Below are 23,584 nucleotides of genomic sequence, written 5' to 3'. Positions count from 1 at the left end.
ATTACTTTCGTGACAACTCAAGAGGAAGAAACTTTTCAGGTTTTCCCCTCCTGCTCAAACCCTTTCTGCGTGAAAACCCCTAATCCACTTAGAAAAACACCCTTTTACTAATTCTTCTAGTTCCTAGCACCAGAGGTTTTTACAAGCTCGACTTTTAGGAACAGTCTCAATTGTCAGTAGGCCAGTTTTCAAGGCTGGCTCTGAAAGATGGACCAGCTCCACGATTTACCCAGCTTCTAAATCCTATCCGTTTTAGAAGCCCACCTGCCAGACAGAATGCTTACCCTCACCGGTTAATAACTCCAGTTTACGGAACCCTTATTTCCTGACACTGTGCTGAGCGTTTCACATTCTCTACGTGATCCTCTTAGCCACTCAGGTTAAATTCTTGACAGGACTCTCTACCGCCCCGGTTATCTCCATTAACGGCAGCCTCCGCCGCTACATTTGTTGAACTTTACAAGCCAGATACTGCGCAAGAGCTTTCCCTCATCCAATGCTCCCGATAACCCAGTATGACAGTTACTGTCATTTCCACTGACAAACTTAGGCTCGGAGAAAGGGGACTTGCCCAAGGTCACAAGGCTAGGAGGTGGCGGGACCACTCAGCCCAGTACAAAAATCCCCGGCGTCTGCACAGGGATCTGAGCCCGACTCCTCCCACCACCTGGGCGCGGCTCAGAGGGCCGAGGTCCGGCAGGAAAAGGCGCGTCTGTGGCTCCAGAACTGGGAAGTTCTCCTCCTTCGGGGCTGACGCGGGGCCCAAGGCCACGGCAGGCCGAGCAGCCGGCACACCCCGCGGGCAGGGGCTCCCTGCTCCTAGGGCCGACCGCTCCCACCCGATGGTGCGCGGAGGAAGGGGAGGCGCAGGGGGCGGGAAGGGGAGTTCACCTGCGCAGGTGCCCCTCCGAGGGCGGGGGGACGGGGCGTCTGGCGATAAGACGCGAAACCCCGCCGCCGGCTGCGGGAACCGGAAACCAGCTTCCCGGAGCCAAGCTTTGTAGCCCGTCGCCGGAACCGGAAGTCGCGCCCCTCCCGGAAGCTGGGAGCGGAGGGGGAGCGGGGTTCGAGGCGCCCGGTCTCTCTAGGCCTTGGCGGTGCTCCGCAGCTTCATGATCTTAACCCGTTCTGGTCTCTTGGCCTCCCTCAGTCCCCAGTTCTCCCGACCGTGCGGAGCTTTGGGCACGGCCTAGGAGCTTTTCCGCTGCGGGGAAGGCCTTTGTCTTTCTGAGCCGCAGTTTGCCCAACAAAATGGAAAGTGGATGAAGCAGGAATCGAGACACTCCTGGAGCCAGCCGGCAGCTGAGGAGCCCCACCCTGAGGTTACACCCTTAAGCCTTTGTACCACCCAGACGAAAGAAGCCAAAATAAGAGGGCTGGCTGTCTGGCTGCTGTTGGCTGACAGTGGTCTGTATGGCTTCCCGTGGAGTCACTCCAGATGGACAGAGGGCGCAAGTCTGTTAGGTGTCTCCGTGTACCCAAAGAGACCCCCCACCCCCCAGATAGTGAGCATGTGCCCGTGGGACTTTGACAGTCTGTCCAAGTGGAGACCCCGTGTGCGTAGGAGGCGGAATCTTAGCCCTGTGTGTCTTTTCCTCGAGACTTTCCAGTTGCCATGGTTAAGAACTGAAATTTAGAATTCTTACTAAGCTGGTTTGAGTCAAGGCACACAGGTTAAAGAGCACAGCCTGTAAGAGAAGGTGCAGAGATGCTAACCAAGGCAGACTTCCCAATTCACTTTTATTCCTGAAGGGAAGGGACTTGGCCGTCCCATTCTCCTTCCAACTGGCCTATCCAAAATGGAATGGGCTAGGAAATTAAGAGGGGCACCTCAGTGCCTCCTGCTGGGTTATCACCCCAGAGCCAGTGTTCCTGGGGAAGGGAAAATGTGCCTTTTATCCTCACAGCCATCACTGGTCAGTAAACTCCTAGATGGCCAGATACTCGAGTTGGTGGTTGGAGAACCAGAGCTCCTTGCCGTGGCCCTACCCCCACCTCCCCTAGCGACTGTGGGCCCTTCTCCCACTCACTCCTACAGTGCAGTCACCACCTTTACCTCCTCTTAGCCTTCGTTTCCCCATCTGTAAAATGAGGGGCATTGAACTAGAGTAAGGACTTCCAATTGTCATTCCTCCCCTTCAATTCTTTTATTTTTAATCACATATCTATCCAGTCTTTTATTTAATCCATCTTATTTTTTATTCTTTTTTTGTTTTTGGCCACACCTCGACACGTGGGATCTCAGTTCCCCGACCAGGGATTGAACCCATGCCCCCTGCCGTGGAAGCACAGAGTCCTAACCACTGGACTGCCAGGGAAGTCCCTGCCTTGCCCTTCTAAAGGCACCCATCCCATTCCTTTATAGCCTGTTACCCTGTTTTTATTACCTGTTCATTATTCTATCTCATCCACTAGAAGCAGGGTCCACAAGGCCAAGGACCTTGACTGTCCTCTCACCATGCTTCCAACACATACAACTGAGCATGGGCTGGGGAAACGGTCACTGAATGAATAAATGGGTAAGTGAATGAACAGAGAAGGCTTGGATTTTATGATAAAGCTAATCTGATAAAGACCAGCAGGGACATAGATATAGTTTAACAAAATTAAGTTGGTTTATTAACTTGCTGCAGCCAGGGAGACAACACCCAGAGGAGCCAAACAAAGGAAGAACAGGGTTATCATAGGGTTAGGGGGCAGGGTGGAATTTAGGTGGAAATGAAATGAAGCAGTGTTGATAGGCTCAAAGCAAACCTAACTGTGTGGAGAGGGGTTAACATTTGACTTGGGCTGAGAAGCGAACTCCTGGTCTTGTTTCCTTGGACACCACAAAGTTAAGATCAGTATAGAACTACTGTGTCCAGAAACCCCTTATCTGAAGCTCTGCACCTGGGCTGGTAATCCAGGCTGCTTCTCTGTGTCAAATCTGGCTCCAACCCACCAGACAAGAGGGGAATGTTCTGTTCTCCCTGACATGATTTCAAAAAGTTTCTGACAGTCTCTGGTTTTAGGGAATGAGGTTTCTCAGCACTGTGTCTTTGGTGTTAATTGACAAAAGAAGGTTTGACAACTTCATGTTTCACAGGAGTCCCTTGATGCCTCAATCACTTGGATGTGAGGGCCATCGAGTGCTCCAGGGTTCCCATGGCAGTATGACCCCAGCTCCCTGGGCCCCATACTACTCTGGGCCTTCATTAGAATAATAAGCCAAGTCTCCATTCATGCTTCCTGTCCAGACTGGAATCTCGAGGTTCCGGCCCAAGTTGGGGTCATTCTCCACTGCCCATGCCTGGCACAGAATACCAGTAGGTGCTCAGTCCATGTCCATTGAATCTAACTGTTGATAAGTTTTCTTTCTTTTTAAAAATTTTTTAAAATTGTGGTATAGTTGATTTACAATATCGTGTTAATTTCAGGTGTATAGCACAGTGATTCATTTATACATATATATGTATATATCTATTCTTTTTCATATTCTTTTCCCTTATAGGTTATTACAAAATATTGAGTATAGTTTCCTGTGCTATACAGTAGGTCCTTGCTGATTATCTATTTTATGTATAGTAGTGGGTATATGTTCATCCCAACCTCCTAATTTATCCTTCCCCCCACCTCCCTTTCCCCTTTGGTAACCATAAGTTTGTTTTCTATGTCTGTGTGATAGATTTTCTAAATGGAAAGAAAAAGAAGTAGATGGAAAAAAAAAAAGTGGATGGAAGCATATCAAAATGATAGAAGCAGCTGTGTAAGAGAGGTGGGAACGTGGGTGATTTTTACAAATCTTTCCCAAAGTGGAAGTTTCTAAAACATAACCAGTATGAATGTTCTGAAAAAAGAAAATATAATAGAATTGTTGACTCTTAAGATTAAAAAAGTGAATTTTTTAAAGATGACCATGTTTTTATTTTTCTTTTTGAATTAACAAAAAAAATTTTTTTAGTTGAGGTAGAGTTGAAAAAAATGAATTATTGACACTTCAATGATTTTAAGATGAGAACTAAGTTGTTGACATTGTGGTTAAAAAGAGCATTGCCACTCTGATCCTTTATCACTTTTATTTATTTATATTTTATTTATTTTTTAAAATTAATTAATTTATTTATTTTTGGCTGCGTTGGGTCTTTGTTGCTGCACACGGGCTTTCTCTAGTTATGGCGAGCAGGGGCTACTCTTCGTTGTGGTGCATGGGCTTCTCACTGTGGTGGCTTCTCTTGTTGCAGAGCACGGGCTCTAGGCATGCGGGCTTCAGTAATTGTGGCACACGGGCTCAGTAGTTGTGGTTTGTGGGCTCTAGAGTGCAGGCTCAGTAGTTGTGGTGCATGAGCTTAGTTGATCCGTGACATGTGGGATCTTCCTGGACCAGGGCTCGAACCCGTGTTCCCTGCATTGGCAGGCGGATTCTTAACAACTGTGACACCAGGGAAGCCCCCTTTGTCACTTTTAGAAGAGATTTGAAGTATTGATGTTGTGCATCTTCAAAAAGTGGATTATTCTTCATGATTTAGAAAACAAAAACAAAAAATTCTTGGTATTGATACTCTAATCATTACTCAAAAAATTAAATTATTGTCTATATAGTTTTTTGGGGTTTTTTTGCGGTACACAAGCCTCTCACTGTTGTGGCGGAGCACAGGCTCTGGACACGCAGGCTCAGCGGCCAAGGCTCACGGGCCCAGCCGCTTCGCAGCATGTGGGATCTTCCCGGACTGGGGCATGAACCCATGTTCCCTGCATCGTCAGGCGGACTCTCAACCACTGCGCCACCAGGGAAGCCCTATATAGTTTTTAAAGGATTTGAATTGTTGATACTTGGAAATTTTAAAAAAGAAACTTGAATTATTCATTGAATTGTTAGCACTCTTAGGCAAGATGTCCTAACTCCCTGTTGGCCATACATGAGGAGGGTGTCATAGCAGCTCTCAGCCTTCCCCTGAAGCTGGGTGGAGGACACTTGAGGGCCCATCGCCCAGCCACAGTGTGGAATTTTACATGTTTGGCTGCCCTTTGTCCTAAAATTATTTTGGAAAATTGTCTAAGGGCTCTTCCCTGACCCACTGGGAAGAAGTAGATACTGCAGTGCCCTGGGAGCGCCTGACAGTTGCATATGTCATTCAGCATTGTCTCCATACAACTGATTAACATGTCCTGGCTCCAGAATTTCTCCCATCCTCCTCCACTCTCCTGTGATGCAGAGGTCTTTGCTCTGCTGGACTCAGTTCCTTCCTTGCTGTCACTCTGGCCTTGTCAGACCGGTTCTTGGGCTTTTGTAGGAGCTGGAGTGGGGCTAAGGACTGGAGGAGAGGGTTTTGGAGGAAAGAGTTGAGATTCCAGGGGTGGTTTTAGGAGAAAAATGTGTGGCAGTTGTAGTGTGTGGAACCAGTGGATGGGAAAAGAAAAAAAGGGAATTTTAAGAGATACTGTTGATACAATCACTTTGGAGAGCAATTTGGCAATTGGTAAAGTTGGAAATGAGCACACTCTCCCAGTCAGCCATTCCACTTCTAGGAATAGGCCCTAGAGCCACTCTCACATGTGCACCTGGAAATATGTCCAAGGATGTTCACTGAAGCACTATTTGTAATCAGAAAAAATTGGCCCTGCTGTAAATGTCCATCAGGAGGGGGAAAGGATAAATAACTAGTGTTCTTGGGCAAGTGAATACTCTACAAAACTAGCAGCAATGAACTGGAGATAGATAAATCAGCATAGATGAATCAGCATAAATAGACGTCAAAAACATTGGGTGAAAATATTGGATGAAGGAAGCAAGTTGCAGAATAATCCCTATGGCAAGAAGCCATGCATGTATTTTAAAAAACCAAAGCAATGCAATATATTGTTTATGGATATTTATATTTGTGATAAAAATATAATAGCATGGAGTGAAAGGATAAACACCAAACTCCTTTTATCAGTCAGGATAGGTTAGGTCCATGCCAGTGTAAGAAACACCCAAAATCTCAGCAGCTTGTAACAAGACTGTATTTCTTGTTTGTGCTGCATGTCCATCAGGGGGCAGCAGAGAGGCTGTGTTCCACATCTCCTCGCTCTGGGGCCAGGCTGACCTGGAGCCACCAGTTACTGAAGCAAAGGGAAATCGTCCTATCTCTCAAATCTTCACCTTGGCCAGAGCAAGCCACATGGCCAAACTCAACTTCAAGAGGGCAGGTAACAGCTATCCTACTATGTGCCCCAAAGGAAAAGCAGTAATATTTGGTGGATAACCCCACACCCATGGTGGTGAAGACCCCTGGGAAGAGTACAAAGGGGTCTCCACCTGAACTGTAATTATTTTAGAAACTATGAAGCAAAAATGTGAAATTTGTTCATTGTGGAGGGAGGCTATTTGGGTGTTTTGTTTATTATTCTCCATGTTGTATCTTTTAAACTTTTCAACACTGGAAGTATAATTTTTTTTTTTTTTTTTTTTTTTTTTTTTTTGCGGTACGCGGGCCCCTCACTGCCGTGGCCTCTCCCGCCGCGGAGCACAGGCTCCGGACGCGCAGGCCCAGTGACCATGGCTCACGGGCCCAGCCGCTCCGCGGCACGCGGGATCCTCCTGGACCAGGGCACGAGCCCGCATCCCCTGAATCGGCAGGCAGACTCTCAACCACTGCGCCACCAGGGAAGCCTGGAAGTATAATTTTTTAAGGAAGGGAGCAATGGAACAATGTTAATATTAAAAATTGTATACGTGTGTCCTTGTGGGGACCATGTTTCCTTTCATGGTATTCAGGAGAAACATGAGTAAAAGAATTCAGTTGTTTTTATGTTGAGTTGGAGGCACGGCAGCAGTCTTTTGGACCTCAGCAACAGCCCACTGGGGTCCAACCTTGGTCTCTGCGTTGTGTGTGCAACTGTGTGTGCATCTCCGCCCTGCAGCAAGGGCTCTCCCTGACCTTGTCCTGCTTACCTCTGTTCTCTCAGTCCAGAACTTTCAACAAAGAAGTGCCTAGTAAATGTTTAATGAATGACTCTGATATGCTCATTTCTATCTAAATAATGAGCCATTTCAGGGCAGGATCCACGTCGTCTTCCTCCTGTGAGCCCTCCTCAAGAAGAAGGAATGAATGCTTGTTGAATGAATGAATGACTGCAGTCCTCCTTCCCCAGCCCATCAATGGAAGCAGAAAATGCACAGCCCTGTCAATTCCAACATGAGCCTCCCAAGGGGCTGGTAAGGACGGTATTTCTGCAGACTCTACCATGCTTTTATGCCTGCATTGAAAAGCTAGTGATTGTGCATGTGGCTGTACAACTTCCCGGCAGGTGGACTCTCAACCACTGCGCCACCAGGGAAGCCCTGGTTTTGTTTTTGATGTTGATTTTTTGTTGTTGTTTTTTTCTGCCACACCACGGGACAGGCGATATCTTAGTTCCCCGACCAGGGATCAAACCCGTGCCCCCTGTGATGGAATCACGGAGTCTTAACCACTGGACCACCAGAGAAGTCCCTCACCCGGTTTTAACCATGGAAAGTCCTGTGTCCCAGGAAAACTGTGATGGTTGGTCACTTGACAGCAACTCCCTTCTCTCTGGGCCTCATTTTTTTCTCATTCTCATATGAGAGGGTTGGTTCTCTTCTCATCTCTACATATCATGTCTAAGATTTTAGGAACAGGCCAGAGGGGAAGAGGTGAATCAAACAAGGAAGACTCAATTTGGAATTTTCTGAGAGATCTTTATTTTTTACAAAGAGAGTGAATGGGCACTGCCACCCCGGCCTTGGTTCTAGTGGCTTGCAATGGTCTGAGAAAAGAGGGGAAAAACCAGAATAGTCTAGTCAGGAACACAGCTTCTGACACCATATGGAACTGAGTTCAACTCCCAGCCATGTCACTCACTGGCTGTATGACCCTGGGAGAGTGACTTGAGCTCTCTGAGCCTCAGTTTTCTCATCTGTACAATGGGGGTAATCATAGTACTTACCTCATGGGGGTTTTAAATTAAACTATTAACTAAGGTGTCATCACGGTGCTTGGCATATGTTTAAGAGTCCATAAATGGTGGCTAAGACTATTGTCACGAACAGTATTAATCCTCCCTGACCACTCATTGCCAGATGAGGTTTGCACTCTCACTGGGGCCTGAGCTTCACCTATCACAGCTTCCATCACATTTCATCATTTTGCTCATTTAATCGTCTGTTCCCCACAAGACACACATCGCTCTATCCTCCATGACAAGAAAAGACCTGGACCAAAGGAGGCACTTCATATACACTTGTAGAAAAAAGGAAGTTCAGCAGTAGTTCAAAGCTCCACCCAGAAGCCCTTGAGATTCTTAGGGCCACACTGTAGCAGAAAACATCCTCAAACCCTTCTGGCATGTGCCCCACTCCCACTACTGACCTCCTAGGATCAGGATCTGCTGTTCTCACCCATCCCCCCAGCACCTCTCAGAAGAGCCAGCACCTGGAGCCCTCGCCGCTTGCCCTGTCCTGCTTACCTCGTCAATCCAGTCAATGAAGGCCGAGACTCGCGTGAACACTGTGGGCTTCTTGCGGGTGTTGCAGCCAAAGCCAGAAACGAAGCTGGTCACGCCGTGGACCTGAAAGGAGCCATCTGCTGCCGGGCAGTTGAGGGGTCCTCCAGAGTCACCCTGGAATGGTTGGAGAGCAGTGGGGGACTGAGCTGTGTCTGAGCTTTAAGGAATTGGTTCTGACTTTGGGGATTTTGAGAAGCCCTTATATGACTTGACCTCTCTGAGCCTCAGTTTGCTCCTTTGTGATGGGGCATGATATATATCTTACAAGATTTTGTGACAGTTAAATGAGGTGATAAATATATGGTCTTAGCGCAATGCCTGGTAGAGAGGAAGCGATCAATCAATGGCAGTTCTGATTATGAGTACCACAGTTGGTTATTAATATTGTTATTCATATTCACTTGTAGTACAATGAGAGTATTGCTAAGTATAACTTCAGGACCCCAGATTTGAAGGTGACTTTAGAGATCATGGTGTCCATATCCCTTGCTGTACTGATGGGAATCCTGAGGTCGAGGAAGGGACAGTGACTTGCCCCAGATCAAGTCAGTGTGTGAGTTGGGACTAGAGTCCAGAGACCAGAGCTGTGTGCCTGGGCTGCAGTGACTTCCTCCAAGTCCTGCCTGGCCTGGAGGCTGAATGAACCCAGCAGTCAAGATTCCTCCCTCTCCTCCCAGGCAGATAGCAGAAGTACCCTGGGCCCTGCACACCCAGCAGAGTGGCGGTAGCCCTGCACCACCTCGGGCAGACGAGAGCTGCTGACTCACATTGCACCCAGAGCGGATGCCCCCGCCGGCGCACACCATGGTCTTCTTCAAGGCTGCGCCCCACCAGTCCCACTTGGAGCAGTGCTTGTAGTCTACCACGGGCAGCAGGGCCTGCTGCAGCTTGTCCGGGAGCGGCCCTTTGGCTGTGGAGATAGAGAACATTGAGCAGGGGCTGTAGGGGTGCAGGGCTAGGGCTGGGATCTGGGAGTTAGGACTGGGAGCCCCAGAGTGGGATGGGGGGTTTGAGGAAAAGCCACTCTTCTAGTCTGATGGTAAGTCTCCTCCCACCAGGTTATGTGGTCCTGCCTGCTTTGTCCATCAGAACATCTCCAGCACCTGGCACACAGAAGACACACAAAAATCTTCCATTGAACACATTCACGTTTGGGAGGGTGAGGGGAGAAGGCTGCCTCTGGAGGAGGAATGGAAGAAAAGTGCAGGGATGCTCCTGGTGTTGCCCTCAGCCCCCCGCCCCAGGCTCTGTCATCCTACCCACTGTCCCTATGGCTGGCTGGAGGGGTCAGCACGTACTGTAGAGACGGCCCCAGCCGCTGATGTAGCAGGGTGTCCCATTGGGCAGGATGTCACCGGCAGGAGGGAGGCTGGCGAGCTGGACCTTGTCTCCCAGCTGGGCGCTGTGCGAGAGCTTGACGAGGGCGATGTCATTGCTGGGGATGAGGGAAGAGTCATGGGGAGCCTGATCCTCCAGCCAGGCCAAGCCCCACCCCTCAGCTTTGCTCAGGATATTTTACCTCCGGGATGCGCCCAGTGCCCCTTCTCCCTCCAGATCCCATGCATTCTTACTGCTGAGCAACTTTAGGAAGCCCTCCTGGCCTCTTCAGCCCATGCTGACCCTTGGCCTTTGTAATCGTCCTCAGCTTTTACACCAGTGGTTCTCACGCATCAGCTGTGTCAGAATCACTGGAGGGCTTGTTAAAACACAAGTTGCCAGAGCCCATTCCAGAGTTTCTGATGCAGTGGGTCTGGGAGGCCCCAAGGGTTCACACTTTTCTAATGAGTTCCCAGGTGATGCTGCTGCTGCTGGCCTGGGGACCACACTTTGAGAACCACTGCTCTCTTCATCTGCCTGTTTGTCCCTCAAGTAATTGCATCTGGGTCTGATTTTCTCTCCACTCACCCCAGGAGCCCCTGAGGATGGGTCAAGGTCTTGATCATCATGGTCCCCCACTTCTGCACTGCACTTTCAGGAGTTCTGCACCCTTCTTTGATCCTCTCACTGGAAAAATGCTGAGCTACCCAGACATAACAATTTTGCATATGCTTGAGAGGCTTAAGAAGCCCTGCTTTGTGTTCTCACCCAGTGATTTTCTCCTTGACCCTCATAACCACCCAGGAAGCCCAGAAGGCCACCCTTGACAAGTGGTCAAACTGAAGCCCAAAGAAGGGCAATGACTTGCCCAAGCCGCACAGTGACTTAGTGCTGGAGCCTGACTCTCAGTCCAGTGCTCGTCCTTTAGCCCACAATGCCGGCAATGCAGGATGCTCTGGATGAATGCCCATTGAATGGAGGAACCCTTGGATTTGGGCCAGGGGTGCCTGAGGAGTCCTGGGTTCTGAAGCCAACCAGCCGAGTGGCCTTGGGGGAGTTCCTGCCCCTCCCTGGGCCCTGCTCTCCCCTCTGTCGGGAGAGACGTTTGGTGTGGATGATCCTTAAAGGCTCTGTTGGCTCTGACCCTCAACATGTGGGACCTGGGCTCAGGCTGCTGGCCCAGCTCCATTGTCCCTGGGAGTCTTCTCAGAATCAGTGTTGGGTCATAGAGAGTCCAGCAGAGGAGCCCCTGGGTCCCAGGCCTGAGAGTTCACTCACCCACAGGCCACGCAACTGGAGTTCCAGAGTGGGTGCACGAAGAGGTCCCCAGCATTGACGGGGATCTCCTGTTCGGGGCCCTCTTTCTCAGAGCGGTCATACTCGCCCAACACCACCTGGTAGGTCAGGGAGCTCCTGTTGGTGGAGGTGACATCAGTACAGGCCTGACTGGCCTCCCCCCTTCCCTCCCACAGTCCCCCACTGCCCCAGCCTGCCTTGGTCTCACGCAGGGACGGGGCAAGTGAGAGAACTCACGAGATGCAGTGGCCTGCAGTTACAACCCAATCAGGGGCGATCAGGCTGCCTCCACAGGTGTGGTGGAAGGTCCCGTCCTTTTCATACTGCAGGGAGACCTGGTGGCAAGGGAAGGAGGAGCCTGAGTGGTCTGGGCCCCACGACGAGGGTTGCTGTATAGGTTGTGCACTGCACAGCTCTAGAGAGCATCATTCACACAGAATGGCACCTCTGGAAATGTGCAGTGCCCAGCCCACACAACTGTACCATCCATGGCTTCTTTCATGCTACAGTGGCAGAATTAAGTCATTGCAATAGAAACCACATGGCTGACAAAGGCTAAAATATTTACTCTCTCGTCTTTTACAGAACAAATTAGCTGACCCCTGTTGTAAACCAGTGCCACCCCGTAGAACTTTCTGTGAAGATGGAAATGTTCATTATGGTCCAGTATGGTAGCCACTAGCCACATGTGGTTATTGAGAATTTAAAATGTGCTTAGCACTGAGCAACTGAATTTTTAATATTACGTAATTTAAATTTAAATTTAATTTAAATTTAGGCCTATGTGGGAAAAGAATTTAAAAACAGAGTGGCATATGTATATGTATAACTGATTCAGTCTGCTGTATACCTGAAACTAACACAAATAAATTGACTACTCTCCAATAAAAATGAAATAAATAAATTTAAATAGCCACATGTGGCTAGCGGCTACTGTGTTAGTGCAATGAGTCTAGTCCTCTGTGCTCCCTTCACTGACCTCTATAAAGCCCTTCATCCCACAGGGAGATCAGCTCGGTGCTTTGTGACCGCCTGGAGGGGTGGGATGGGGAGGGTGGGAGGGAGGGAGATGCATGAGGGAAGGGATGTGGGAACAGATGTATATGTATGACTGATTCACTTTGCTATAAAGCAGAAACTAATTAAAAAAAAAAAAAAAGCCCTTCATCCCTTTATTGCTCCAGACCTTATAACCCTGTTGTATAGTTCGAGGGGTCTAGAAATGAGTTGCCCCAAATCTCACTCCTTAACCATCACGCTGAACTTCCACCATTAATGCACCAACCCTTGGCTTAAACATTGCCCTCTCCCCAGAGTCTACTTTTAACTTGCAAACAGCCCAGTGAGGGTTAAAGATAAAATGGGCAAAACTTCCATAAGAAGCAGATTGTCCAAGGGTTTCCTGGCCTTTGGAGACTGAGGTGAATACTGGAAACAGCACAATGGGGTCCACACTGAATATCCTGCAATCAGAGCGTGGGGTGCAGAGCCCATGGTGGGAAATGGTGCAGCTGGTATTGCTCTTACCTGCCAGGACCAGCTGTAGGGGACCGCATCCTCACCGTGGACAACGCGGGAGGAGAGGCTGTAGGACGTCTGGCCAAAGCCCGAGGCTAGAGGGTAGAGTAGAAGCGTCAGTCACCTAGAGGGTCCCGCAAAGCAAGGAAGAGGTCTGGGTCCCAGTCCTAGCTATGGCACAAACAGGCTGTGAGATCCCATACAACTCCTTCCCCTATCTGGACCTCAGTAACCACGTATGAACAATGAGCACTTGGACTAGAGCAGGGATTTCTGGACTCCCAGGAGTCTAGGGAGAGAGATGAACATGTGGCTTCCTTTCATGGCAGGAATGAAGGAGTTAATGCACTTAGAACCGTGCCTGGTACCCAATGAGCCCTTGAGAAGTGATAGCTATTGTTGTGAAGAGTGGTGTCTCTGGAGTAAAACTGCCTGGATTCAAAGTGCAGCTCTGCCCCTGGTTCTAGGATGGGCTACTTTACTTCTCTGAGGGTCAGTTTCTCTACCTGTAAAATGGGGATAATAATAGTACTGACCTTAAGGGGACTGTTGTGAGGATTACATGAGATAATATACGAAAAAATCCTTAGCGTTCTGCCTGGCATATAGTAAGCACTCAGTAAACATTATCTGTTACCATTCATTATTGTCAGTCAAGAGACGCTGCTTGGAGAAGGTGGCCCTGAGCTGTAATGTAATACGGCAGAGAGTCCAGGAAAAGGCTAGACCACAGGATATGGAGTGCAGTAGGGGGAGTGTGAGAGGAGAGTTGGAGGGTTAAGCAGAGGAACAGAAATTCCAACCCAAGCAGTCTAACCACAGACCCCAAAGTCTTTCCCACTAGACTTTATTCACCATCCACGTCGAGGACTCCCACCACAGACCTTTGGGTCCCCCAGTCTTCCTCCTGAGCTGGTCTATCACCCACAGCTTCCCCTCTATTCTCCTGCTCCAGCACCAAGCTGAAAACCTCCACAATCATGCCCCAGATACAAGCTGAGACCTCTCCTATGGAACCAGGTATTGGGTTTGCGAGACTCAGGGTGGGTTGGTAGATTTCAAGGGCTCCTGGCCCAGGGCAGCACAGGCTGGGGTCTTACCAAGGGCCACAAATAGGAGAAAACTCAGCAGCCGGAGCATCGTGAGTTTTGAGACGGCAGGAGAGAGATCCATAGCCTGAGGCTTTAATATAGGGCAGAAGACGGGTGAGGGGGGTCAGACTGGGCCCCATTCCCGGAACAGGTGGTAGAACACCAGGTCTCCCATGGTCCAAGGCCACAGCCCCCACCCACTGCAGATGGAGGAGAGACAGCCAACAACAGGATCCAGGGTTCCCTCCAACGTGTGGCTGCACAGGTGGCACTGAATGGCAAGCTGATAACAGGGGAAGGGGCAGGAAAGTTCACATCAGAACAAGACAGCCTCTTCCAGGAACAAACATGGGCTCTGGGACTGGTCACACCTGGGTTTTAATCCTGGCTCTGCCATCTCCAAGCTTTGCATCCTTGGACACATTGCTTAACCTCTCTGATCTTCAGGTTTCTGTCCTCTAACATAGGGTTAATATTAGTATCCACATCAATTAAAAAATTTTTTGTTGAGGACTTTATCAGGATGTTTTTGGGAATGCAGCCATGAACAAGAATTGTCCCTGGGGCTTCCCTGGTGGCACGGTGGTTGAGAGTCTGCCTGCCGATGCAGGGGACACGGGTTCGTGCCCCGGTCCGGGAAGATCCCACATGCCACGGAGCGGCTGGGCGCGTGAGCCATGGCCGCTGAGCCTGTGCGTCCGGAGCCTGTGCTCCGCAACAGGAGAGGCCTGCATACCGCAAAAAAAAAAATGGTCCCAGCTTGGGAATTCCCTGGTGGTCCAGTGGTTAGGACTCCACGCTTCACTGCTGAGGGCAAGGGTTCAGTTCCTGGTCGGGGAACTAAGATCCCCGCAAGCCAGGCGGGGCGGCCAAAAAAAAAAACCAAATAGAGCATTATAAAATTCCTCTGTGGATATCATCCCTATGACTTTCCTTTGCTTTCATTAGCGATTTCCACATGTATATGTATTCCTAAACAATACATTGGGTTTTCCTCTACTGGCCCTTTGTATAACAAGAATCACACAGTGATTATCCTTTTGTGATCTAATTTTTATTTTGCGTTCAATATTGGTTTCTGAGACTCATCCATTTGCAGTTGATTCATTTTTACTCTTACTAGTCCATACTTTAGATACGCCAAAATCTATCCACTCTATTGTTAATGGATATTTGAGTGTTTCTAACTCTTTGCTGTTATGGAAATGGTTCACAAGTATCTGTTCTATCCTTGGACAAGAATTAATGCACTGTAGGGTATGTGCTTGTACAGCTAAACTGGGTAATGACAGTATTGAATATTCCCACTAACGTGAAATGAAGGTTCCTATTATTCCACATCTGAGCCAACCTTTTTATTTCTGTTTTCCAATGTTTGCCCAATTGTGAGGTATGGAAGGGTCTTTCATTGTGATTTTAATTTGCATTTAATTGATCACAAATGAGACTGAGTATCTTTTTAAATGTTTTTTGGTCATCCATATTTCATCTTCCATGAAATGCCTGTTTAAGTCTTTTTGGCATCCTCTATTTTTAAAAAAATTATTCAATGCATTTAAACAAAACCAAGAAACTGTTCACCCATTTCTCCCCCTGACTGCCTCTTGCAACTACTAAATTGTTCTCTGTATCTACAAGCTTGTTTTTTTTGTTTTTGTTCTTTTTTAGATTCCACATATCAGAGAGATCATACAGTATATGTCTTTCTCTCTGTTTGACTTATTTCACTTAGCATAATGCCCTAGAGGTCCATTCATGTTGTCACAAATGGCAATGACAAGATTTCATTCTTTTTTTTAATGGCTGAATCTCACACACACACACAATCCATTCACCCTTCAATGGACACCTGGGTTATTTCCATATCTTGGCTATTGTTAATAATGCTGCAATGGGGAGTTCCCTGGTAGCCTAGTGATTAAGATTATGGGCTTTCACTGCTGTGGCCTGGGTTCAGTCCCTGGTCGGGGAACTGAGATCCCGCAAGCTGCGGGGCACGGCTGGAAAAAAAAATGCTGCAATGAACATGGGGGTGCGTATATCTTTTCAAATTAGTGTTTTAGTTTTCTTTGGATAAATACCCCGAAGTAGAATTGCTGGATCATAGGATAACCCTATTTTTAATTTTTCGAGGAACTTCCGTACTGTTTTCAATAGTGGTTGCACCAATTTGCATTCCCACCAACAGTGCACAGGGGTTTCCTTTTCTCTGTATTCTTGCCAACACTTGTTACTTCTTATCTTTTTGATAATAGCCATTCTAACAGATGTGAGGTGATACCTCATTGTGGTTTTGACTTGCAGTTCCCTGCTGATTAATCATGTTGAGCATCTTTTCATGTACCTGATGACCATCTGTATGTCTTCTTTGGAAGAATGTCTGTTCAGAGCTTCTGCCCATTTTTAAATTGGATTGTTTGATTTTTTGCTATTGAGTTGTATGAGCTCTTCATATTTTGGATATCAGCCCCTTATCAGACATATGATTTGCAATTATTTTCTCCCATTCAGTAGGTTGCCTTTTCATTTTGTTTATGGTTTCCTTTGCTATGCAGAAGCTTCTTAGTTTGATATAGTCCCACTTTATTTTTGCTTTTGCTGTTTTTGCTTTTGGTGTCAGATTCAAAAAATCATCAGTAAGACCTATGTCGAGGAACTAACTGCTTATGTTTTCTTCTAGGCATTTTATGGTTTTAGGTCTTATGTTCAAGTCTTTAATCCATTTTGAGTTAATTTTTGTGTACGGTATAAGAGAGTGGTCCAGTTTCATTCTTTTGCATGTGGCTCTCCAATTTTCCCAGCACCATTAATTAAAGAGACTCTCTTTTTCCCCATTGTATATATTTTTGGCCCCTTTGTTGTAAATCAATCGACCATGTATGCATAGGTTTATTTCTGGGCTCTCTATTCTGTTCCATTGATCTATGTTTCTATGTTTATGCCAACACCATACTGTTTTAATCACTACAGCTTTGTAATACAGTTTGAAATCAGGCAGCATAATGCCTCCAGCTTTATTCTTCTTTCTCAAAATTGATTTGGCTGTTTGCAGTCTTTTGTGTTTTCATACAAATTTTAGGATCGTTTGTTCTATCTCTGTGAAAAATACCATTGGAATTTTGATAAGGATTGCATTGAATCTGTAGATTTCTTTGGGTAGTATGGACATTTTAACACTATTAATTCTTCCAATCCATGAGCATGACTCTTTTTCCATTTATTTGTGTCTTCTTCAATTTCTATCTTTTTCTTCTGGCCACACCATGTGGCATGTGGGATCTTAATTTCCTAACCAGGGGTCGAACCTGCACCCTCTGTATTGGAAGCACAGTCTTTTTTTTTTTTTTTAAACATCTTTATTGGAGTATAATTGCTTTACAATGTTGTGTTAGTTTCTGCTGTATAACAAAGTGAATCAGCTTAATGTATACATATATCCCCATATCCCCTCCCTCTTGGAAGTGCAGAGTCTTAACCACTGGACCACCAGGGAAGTTCCCCATGTCTTCTTCAGTTTCTTTCATTAATGTCTTGTAGTTTTCAATATACAGGTCTTTAACCTCTTTGGTTAAATTTATTCCTAGGTATTTTATTCTTTTTGATGAAATTGTAAATGGAACTGTTTTCTTAGTTTCTCTTTCTGATAGTGTGTTATTAGTGTAAAGAAATGCAACCGATTTTTGTGTATTGATTTTGTATCCTACAACTTTACTGAATCCAGTTATTAGTTCTAACAGTCTTTTGATGGAGTCTTTAGAATTTTCTATATATAATATCATGTCATCTGCAAATAGTGACATTTTACTTCCTCCTTTCCAATTTGGATGCATTTTATTTCTTTTTCTTGACTAATTGCTCTGGCTAGAACTTCCAGTTCTAAGTCAAATAAAAGTGGTGAGAGTGGACAACCTTGTCTTGTTCCTGATCTTAGAAGAAAAGCTTTTGGCTTTTCACTGTTGAGTATAATGTTAGCTGTGGGCTTGTCACATATGGCCTTTACTATGTTGAAGTATGTCTGCTCTATACTCATTTTGTTGAGAGCTCTTTTAAAAAATAATAAATGAATGTTGAATTTTGTCAAACATTTTTTCTGTGTCTATTGAGATAATCATATGATTTTTATCCTTCATTTTGTTAATGTGGTATATCATATGACTGATTTGTGGATGTTGAACCATCCTTGCATCTCTGGAATAAATCCCACTTGATCATGGTATATGATCAATCCTTTTAATGTACTGTTGAATTCAATTTGTTAATATTTTGTTTAGGATTTTTGCATCTATATTCAACAGGGATATTGGCTTATAGTTTTTGGGGTTTTTGTGGTGTCCTTTTCTGCTTTTGTTATCAGGGAAATGCTGGCTTCATAAAATGTGTTTGGAAGAGCTTCCCCTCTTCTATTTTTTGGAATAGTTTGAGAAGGATAAGTATTAATTCTTCTTTGAATGTTTGGTAGAAATCATCTGTGAAGCTGTCTGATCCTGGACTTCTGTTTGTTGGGAAGTTTTCAATTACTGATTCAATCTCCTTGCGAGTAACTGGTTTGTTCAGATTTTCTGTTTCTTCATGATTCAGTTTTGTTAGTTTGTATATTTCTAGGAATTTATCCATTTCTTCTAGGTTGTCCAAATTGTTGGCATATAATTGCTCATAGTTGTCTCTTATGAGCCTTTGTATTTCTTTGGTATCAGTTGTAATATCTCCTCTTTCATTTCTGATTTTGAGTCCTCTCTCTTTTTTTCTTGATGAGTCTAGCTGAAGGTTTGCAATTTTATTCATCTTTTTCAAGAACCGACTCTTAGTTTCAATTATCTTTTCTATTGTCTTTTTAGTCTCTATTTCATTTATTTCTGCTCTAATCTTTGTTATTTCCTTCCTTCTACTAACTTTGGGCCTCATTTTTTCTTCTTTTTGTAGTTCCTTGAGGTGTAAATTTAGTTGTTTATTTGAGACTTTTCTTGTTTCTTGAGGTAATATTGCTTGAACCACCCCCTTAGAAGTGCTTTTGCTGCATCTCATAAATTTTGATTCGTTACATTTCTATTTTTATTTGTCTCAAGGTATGTTTTAGTTTCTCTTTTGATTTCTTCCTTGACCCATTGGTTGTTCAGTAGCATGTTGTTTAATCTCTCATATTTGTGAATTTTCCAGTTTCTTCATGTAATTAATTTGTAGTTTCATACAATTATGGTCAGAAAAAGATGTTTGATATTATTTCAATTCTCTTAAATTTATTAAGACTTGTTTATGGCCTAATGTATGATATATCTTGGAAAATGTTCCATGTGCACTTGAGAAGAATGTGTGTTCTGTTGCTTTTGGATGGAATGTTATATAAATATCTGTTAAATCAATCTGGTCTAACATGTCATTTGGTCATTTTAGACCAAAGTTTCCTAATTGGTTTTCTGTCTGGATGATCTATCCATTGATGTAAGTGGGGTATTAAAGTCCCTTACAATTATTGTACTTCTATCTATTTCTCTCTTTAGGTCTGTTAATATTTGCTCTATATATTTAGGTACTCCTATGTTTGGTGCATAAGTATTTACATGTTATATCCTATTGTTGGATTGACTTTTTTATCATTGTGTAACACCCTTCTTTATCTCTTATTACAGTCTTTGTTTTAAAGTTTATTTTTTCTGACATAAATATAGCTACTCTGGCTTTCTTTTGGTTTCCATTTGCATGGAATATCTTTTTCCATCCATTCACTTTCAGTCTGTGTGTGTCCTTACATATAAAGTGTCTCTTGTAAGCAACATAAAGACAGGTCTTGTTTTTTTTTATCCATTCACCAGCTTTATGTCTTTTGATTAGAGGATTTTGTGCATTTACATTTAAAGTAATTATTGCTACATATGTACTTATTGCCACTTTGTTATTTGTTTTCTAGTTGTTTTTGTAGTTTCTGTTCCTTTCTTCTTCTCTAGCTCTCTTTTTTTTGCAGTTTGATGACTTTCTTCAGTGGTATGCTCATATACCTTTCTCTTTATCTTCTGTGTATTTACTCTAAGTTTTTGCTTTTGGACCCCATGAGACTTACATATAAAAACTTAAATCTATAACTGTCTATTTTAAGTTGATAACAACTTAGTTTTGATCCCATTCTAAAGCTCACCATTTTTACTAGCAGCAGCTGGAACTTTTGAGATGATAGGAAAGAGACATATATACTGAGGCTCTAATATAGGGCAGAAGATAGGTGAGAGGGGTACAGACTGGGCCCCATTCCCAGAACAGGTGGTAGAACACCAGGTCTCCCATGGTCCAAGGCCACACCCCCTGCCCACAGAAGATGGGGGAGGGACAGCCAACAACAGGTCCCAGAGTTTCCTCCAACGTGTGGCTGCACGGGTGACATTGAATGGCAAGCTGATAGCAGGGGAGGGGGAAGGAAAATCACATCAGAACAAGTCAGCAGCTTCCAGGAACAAACATGGGCTCTGGGACTGGTCACACCTTGGTTCAAATCCTGGCTCTGCCACTTCTAAGCTCTGCATCCTTGGGCACATGGCTTAACTTCTGAGTTTCAAGTTTCTCACCTCTAACATAGGATTAATATTAGTCGGGGACTTCCTTGGTGGCGAAGTGGTTAAGAATCTGCCTGCCAATGCATGGGACACGGGTTCGAGCCCTGGTCCGGGAAGATCCCACATGCCACGGAGCAACTAAGCCCATGTGCCACAGCTACTGAGCCCGCGTGCTGCAACTACTGAAGCCCACGTGCCTGGAGCCCGTGTTCCGCAACAAGAGAAGCCACCACAATGAGAAGCCTGCGCACCACAACGAAGAGTAGCCCCCGCTGGATGCAACCAGTGAAAACCCACATGCAGCAACAAAGACCCAATGCAGCCAAAAATAAATAAATTTTAAAAATATATATTAGTATCCACCTCAATTTTTAAAAATTTTTATTGAGTACTTTCTCTATATCAGGATGTTCTTGGGGATGCAGCCATGAAAAGAATGGTCCCAGCTGGGACTTCCCTGGTGGCGCAGTGATTAAGAATCCACCTGCCAATGCAGGGAACACAAGTTCAATCCCTGGTCTGGGAAGATCCCACATGCCACGGAGCAACTAAGCCCATGCACCACAACTACTGAGCCTGTGCTCTAGAGCCTGTGAGCCACAACTACTGAGCCCATGTGCCACAACTACTGAGCCCACGTGCTGCACTACTGAAGCCCACGTGCCTAGAGCCCATGCTCTGCAACATGAGAAGCCACAGCAATAAGAAGCCCACACAAGAAGCAATGAAGTATAGCCCCCACTCGCCGCAACTAGAAAGCCTGCGCACAGCAACAAAGACCCAACGCAGCCAAAAATCAATCAATCAATCAATCAGTCAATAAAGGCTATTTCTGATTGTGGTGGAAGGTGCTATGAAAAGAATGAAATGTAGGTGACTGGGGTGGGAAAGGGAGTGACTCATTTAGATGGAGGACCAGAGAGAGTGACATTTGGGCTGAGGAGGTAGTGTTCAGTTGAGTCCTAAAGGGCAAGTAAAAGCCAGCCGTTAGAAGCCCTGAAGGAAAAGCTCTCCAGGTGGGAAGGACAACAAGTGCAAAGATCTGGAGGCTGGAATGGGCTTGGCTTGTCCAAGGAGAGGAGGTCAGTGAGGCTGAAGCATAGTAGTCAAAGTGAAGAGTGGTAGGGGATGAGGTCCAAGAAGAGGTGATGCCTAAAGCTGAATTCACACCTGATCCAGCAATTCCACTCCTAGGTAGGACCCTCAAGAAAATCATGCACATGTGCCCCAGGAGACATACACAAGAATGCTCCTGGTGTTCCTGTCCTCAATCCTCAATAACAGAAACATAGAAACAACAGAAATGTCCATGAAGGCAAATGGGTGAAAATTTGTAGTATATTTATACAATGGAATATTAATCAGCAGTCAAAAAGAATGAATCACCATGACATGCCACAATGTAGATAATTCCTAGGAATCTAAATTAAGAAGGAAAAGAAGGCCCCAGAAGATGAAATGCAGTTTAATACTCTTTTTATAGAATTAAAAACAACTGAGATTTTAAAATATACCTTTTAAGGAATGCAAATAGGTGAATAAAACTGTATAAAAAGGCAAGCAAAGGCATGATGAACAGAGGATTCTGGATGACTGTTAACTCAAGTCTGGGGTGGAGGAAGGAGGATAGATTAGATGTTGTTAGAGCTTCCTGCTTTGCTTTGGTAGTTTTCATTTTGGTTTTAGCTTTTTCAAAGGTAAATTTGCATACAATAAAATTCTCCAGTTTTAACTGTAAATTTAATAAGTCTTGACAAACACACACAGTCATGTAACCACCACCACAGTCATGATATGGAACATTTTCCTTACCCGAGAAATTTCCCTCCCACCCAGTCACTTTCCATCCCACCCCCACACCTGGCCCCCCTGGCAACCTGTGATCTGCTTTCCATCTCTTTAGTTTGGCCTTTTCTAGCATCTTTACATACAAATGGAAGCATGTAGTATATAGCTTATGTTTCAGGGCATCTTTCACTTGGCATAATGCTTTTGAGAGTCATCTGTATCATTATGTTAGATGTGGTTTTGAAGGTGGCAACTACATTATTTAAAATAACTGTCTGTCTAATAAATAAGAGTGGCCCATGAGCAGACTCATGATATTTGATCAATCCAATTCTGTTACCTGAAATCCAGATTTAGAGAGAGAGAGAGAATAAGAAAAAGAGAAAGAAAGAGGGGGGTGAAGGCCAGACCCTATAGGGTCTCTGCACGTCAGGCTGAGAAGGAGTTTGGTCTTTATTCTAACCATAAGGAGAAAGCTATGGTGGGTGGAAGTGGTGATTAAGTAAGGGAAGGACCTGGGATCTCGCTTTTGCTTTCAAATCATCCCTTTCCTGGGTCCCGTGGGAAGGATTGTGGGGTGAGAGTGAGGGGGACCGGCTGGAACTACTTCAGTCGCTTGAACAAAGCAGGGCTGTGAGGGGTGGGCGTGGGGCTGGGCCTGGGATGGCGGAGATGGAAATAGAGACATGTGGGTGTGGTCAGGGTATATTTTGGAGGTAGAGCGATACCTGAGATCACCTCAGTGAAGTGTGAAGCACAGAGTCTGGCACTAAATCAGTGAACTCAACTCACATTAATTTGTAGAAAAGACTTAGCACACCTTCACTAGCTGTTGGAAACAACCTCCCAGCCCAGGGACTGACATTTTGTAGGGGCTCAGTGAATGTTTGCTGAATAAGGCAAACAGGCTCTGCAGACTTTCCTGAGCAACGCTTGTCTCTGCTCAACACCCAGCGCTCTAAGGATCACCAGACTCCTTCCTGCTGGCGTTACTGATTGTGTAGAACCATACTTTGGGGGCTCCTACGTTTCAGAAGCATGGGAGGAAGGCAATGCTTAGTTGCTTTAAACGGATCCCTCGTGATGGGCTGTGAGGCATCAGCTGGGCAGGGTTTCTTTTAGGGGTGCAGCCCCCCCGAGAACTCCCACAGTGATGTCTGTGACTCTAATAGCCTGAGCCTGTGCTGAGTGTGTCGACGCAACAGAAGCAGCTGTGAAATCCTTCAAAGCGTGATAAAAATAGCTGTGCCCTCCCTTACTCCCTGTTCCCTATGGGCCTGGACATGTTTGTTTGCTCAGCTTTGAAGCTCAGAGCCACTTCCCAGACCCTGAGCAGAGGAAGAAAGGGGGAGAGGCCGAGGACATGGCTGGGGAGCCGGAGGGGCGGGTCAGACCCTCCTGGATCCCACTGTAGAGTGTCTGAAACAGACAGAGCCTAAAAGATGATCTAATCCATCTCTTCTGACAGACAGGAAGTTAAGGACCAGAGAACAGTGAGGACTGGCCCAGGGACCCCTGGTTTGTCACTGCCTGCCCCCTGCTCCAATG

At 45.6% G+C, this 23,584-nt stretch overlaps 1 protein-coding gene and 1 long non-coding RNA gene across 8 annotated transcripts; one reads left to right on the top strand and one right to left on the bottom strand.

Annotated features, from left to right (window-relative positions):
* The first annotated feature begins 1,007 nt into the window (after positions 1-1,007).
* On the top strand, positions 1,008-8,810 carry LOC132483633 (uncharacterized). Of its 7 annotated transcripts, none has more exons than XR_009531095.1 (6): positions 1,008-1,322; positions 2,422-2,519; positions 3,086-3,305; positions 3,665-3,754; positions 6,013-6,168; positions 6,928-8,810. It is a non-coding gene; the product is annotated as an uncharacterized LOC132483633 (long non-coding RNA). The 7 variants fall into 7 exon arrangements; XR_009531091.1 differs by having other exon boundaries at positions 2,419-2,519; XR_009531092.1 differs by having other exon boundaries at positions 2,416-2,519; positions 3,665-3,745.
* On the bottom strand, positions 7,732-13,758 carry CELA3B (chymotrypsin like elastase 3B). Its single transcript, XM_060089121.1, has 8 exons — positions 13,719-13,758; positions 12,628-12,713; positions 11,338-11,435; positions 11,083-11,217; positions 9,786-9,922; positions 9,255-9,397; positions 8,449-8,601; positions 7,732-7,749 (listed from the first exon to the last, which is right to left on the bottom strand). Exons 1-8 carry the CDS (start codon positions 13,756-13,758, stop codon positions 7,732-7,734), a joined length of 810 nt encoding a protein of 269 aa, XP_059945104.1.
* Between the last annotated feature and the right edge of the window lie 9,826 nt (positions 13,759-23,584).

The sequence above is a fragment of the Mesoplodon densirostris genome, chromosome 2, assembly GCF_025265405.1.
Source record: "Mesoplodon densirostris isolate mMesDen1 chromosome 2, mMesDen1 primary haplotype, whole genome shotgun sequence".
Lineage (NCBI taxonomy): Eukaryota > Metazoa > Chordata > Mammalia > Artiodactyla > Ziphiidae > Mesoplodon > Mesoplodon densirostris.
This window is presented reverse-complemented; position numbering and strand designations above follow the sequence as displayed.

What these genes read in the sequence shown, in the direction of transcription:
- CELA3B (XM_060089121.1), bottom strand. Translation starts at nt 13,758, where the DNA reads ATGCTCCGGCTGCTGAGTTTTCTCCTATTTGTGGCCCTTG. An exon ending in TCCAGTTGCGTGGCCTGTGG is followed by an intron (nt 9,923 to 11,082) that starts GTGAGTGAACTC and finishes CCTCATCCCCAG; the next exon opens with CAATGACATCGCCCTCGTCA. An exon ending in CGGCTGGGGCCGTCTCTACA is followed by an intron (nt 9,398 to 9,785) that starts GTACGTGCTGAC and finishes CTATCTCCACAG; the next exon opens with CCAAAGGGCCGCTCCCGGAC.